At 38.8% G+C, this 2,193-nt stretch overlaps 1 protein-coding gene across 1 annotated transcript; it reads left to right on the plus strand.

Annotated features, from left to right (window-relative positions):
• Nucleotides 1–1,482: 1,482 nt before the first annotated feature.
• Nucleotides 1,483–2,080, plus strand: LOC113405973 (olfactory receptor 14A16-like; the record flags this gene model as incomplete). Its single annotated transcript, XM_026647308.1, has 1 exon — nucleotides 1,483–2,080. A coding segment is annotated over exon 1 (598 nt), but the record flags the coding sequence as incomplete, so codon positions are not given.
• Nucleotides 2,081–2,193: the final 113 nt, after the last annotated feature.

A 2,193-nucleotide genomic window follows, 5' to 3' on the forward strand; every position in this document is an offset into this window, starting at 1 on the left:
TGGGGGATTTGATAGAAGCCTTCAACTACCTGAAGAGGGGTTCCAAAGAGAATGGAGCTAGGCTGTTCTCAGTAGTGGCAGATGACAGAACAAGAAGCAATGGTCTCAAGTTGCAGTGGGGGAAGTCTAGGTTGGATATTAGGATCACTATTTCACTAGGAGGGTGCTGAAGCACTGGAATGTTACCTAGGAAGGTGGTGGAATCTCCATCCTTAGAGGTTTTTAAGGCCCGGCTTGACCAAGCCTTGGCTGGGATGATTTAGTTGGTGTTGGTCCTGCTTTGAGCAGGGGATTGGACTAGATGGTCTCCTGAGGTCTCTTCTATGTAATCTTCTATGCTTCAATGATTCCAATTAAATACTAATTCAACCTACACTCTTTTCTCACACCATTTCTCTTTCATGGGTGTCATTAGGGCAGAATCTCTTTCCAGAAGTCAGAAATGAAACTTCATATGTACTGTGTATAAAAATTATGATTCTTTTTTCTCCATGTCCTCTGTATTGAATTATAAGTAGACATGGCAGAATTAAAAATGTATTGGTAAATGTTGGTAAATATTAATTTCACCATAGACACGCTACCCAACAAAAAATATTTCCATTGATAATAATTAAAGATACAGCTAGGCAAAATAAGAAAAATGGTACTTGAGAACTTAGTAGAGTTTCGATTTAAGGCTCTTCACTTTGTATATTTTGACATGACCTTGACAATTTGTATTTAAATGGTTATAAAATGTATTTTATTGAATCCCAATGTCATTAAGTATGTATTCTCTGTCCCCCCATTGTATGATCCCCCACCCCAATAATTTCCCACAATTGTGAAAATTTAAATAGATAAAATGCAAGGATAAAATGTTTAGAACTCATAACCTTTTGCAATTGTGAAAATTTAAATTGAAATATTTAAAAGTTGTTTAATAATTTATATTTTTTTAATTTTAAAGATAAATTAAAAATAAAAATGTTTAAAAATTAAACTTGATATTTTCTGGTGAAGTTATAAAACATAAACATGGAATTCTGCCAAGTTGAATTATAAGACTTCTGCTTCTCATAATTGAGGGCATAATTTGAAAGCAGGGAGATAAATTCTCCGCCGATATAAACTGACAGTTTCATAGAAAAAGAAAATTTACAGTAGCAGAGAATTTGACCCAAAGGGGTTTTTCTAGCTGCAAATGAGGCTGAATCATTTTGAAGAGCAAATAAGTTTGGGAAAATTGCAAGCCACTCTAGGACATAGCATGAACATAATAGGCATAATGAATCTGAATAAATGTTTAATTGAGAATAATGTGTCATTAGTACTTTCTCCTTATATCTGAATGACCTTAGAGAAGACAGACAATCCTTTGCAACAGTTCTAGAATCCAGAATCTTTTCTGCAGAAGAATAAGTACATATATTGTCCTCTTTCATTCTCTTCTACCCTCACCATGGCTTTTACCTTGCATTTCTCTCCACACAGCAGGAAATGACCAACCAAAGCACTGTGACCGAGTTCCTTCTCCAGGGATTCTCTGATGTTCGGGAGCTGCAGATTTTGCACTTTGTGCTGTTCCTGGTGATTTACCTGGCAGCCCTAATGGGCAATCTTCTCATCATCACAGCCGTAGCCCTTGACCACCACCTTCACACCCCCATGTACTTCTTCCTGGGCAACTTGTCCTTCCTAGACATCTGCTATATCTCCGTCACCGTCCCCAAGTCCATGGTGAGCTCCTTAAACAACACCAGGCTCATTTCTTTCTCTGGCTGTGTTGCCCAAGTCTATTTGGGTATCCACTTTGCCTCTGCAGAAATGGCCCTTCTCACAGCAATGGCGTATGACCGGTACGTTGCAATCTGCCATCCTTTGCGTTACAGGGTCATCATGACTAGAGGGGCATGTGCACAGATGGCAGCTGGTTCCTGGATCAGCAGCTGTATCTATTCAGTGCTCCACACTGCTAATACCTTTCGATTACCTTTCTGTGGGTCCAATGTTATTGATCAGTTTTTCTGCGATATCCCACAGTTACTGAAACTCTCTTGCTCTGACACAAGCATGAATGAAATTGTGGTTATTCTATGTAGTGCTTTTTGGGGGTTAATTTTCTTCCTTTCAATACTGGTGTCCTACATTCACATCTTTTCCACTGTGCTGAGAATCCCCTCTGCACAGGGCAGGTATAAAGCCTTCTCC

This window comes from Terrapene carolina, unplaced genomic scaffold (assembly GCF_002925995.2).
Source record: "Terrapene carolina triunguis isolate 2854851 unplaced genomic scaffold, T_m_triunguis-2.0 Scaffold51838, whole genome shotgun sequence".
In the NCBI taxonomy this organism is placed as follows: Eukaryota; Metazoa; Chordata; order Testudines; family Emydidae; genus Terrapene; species Terrapene triunguis.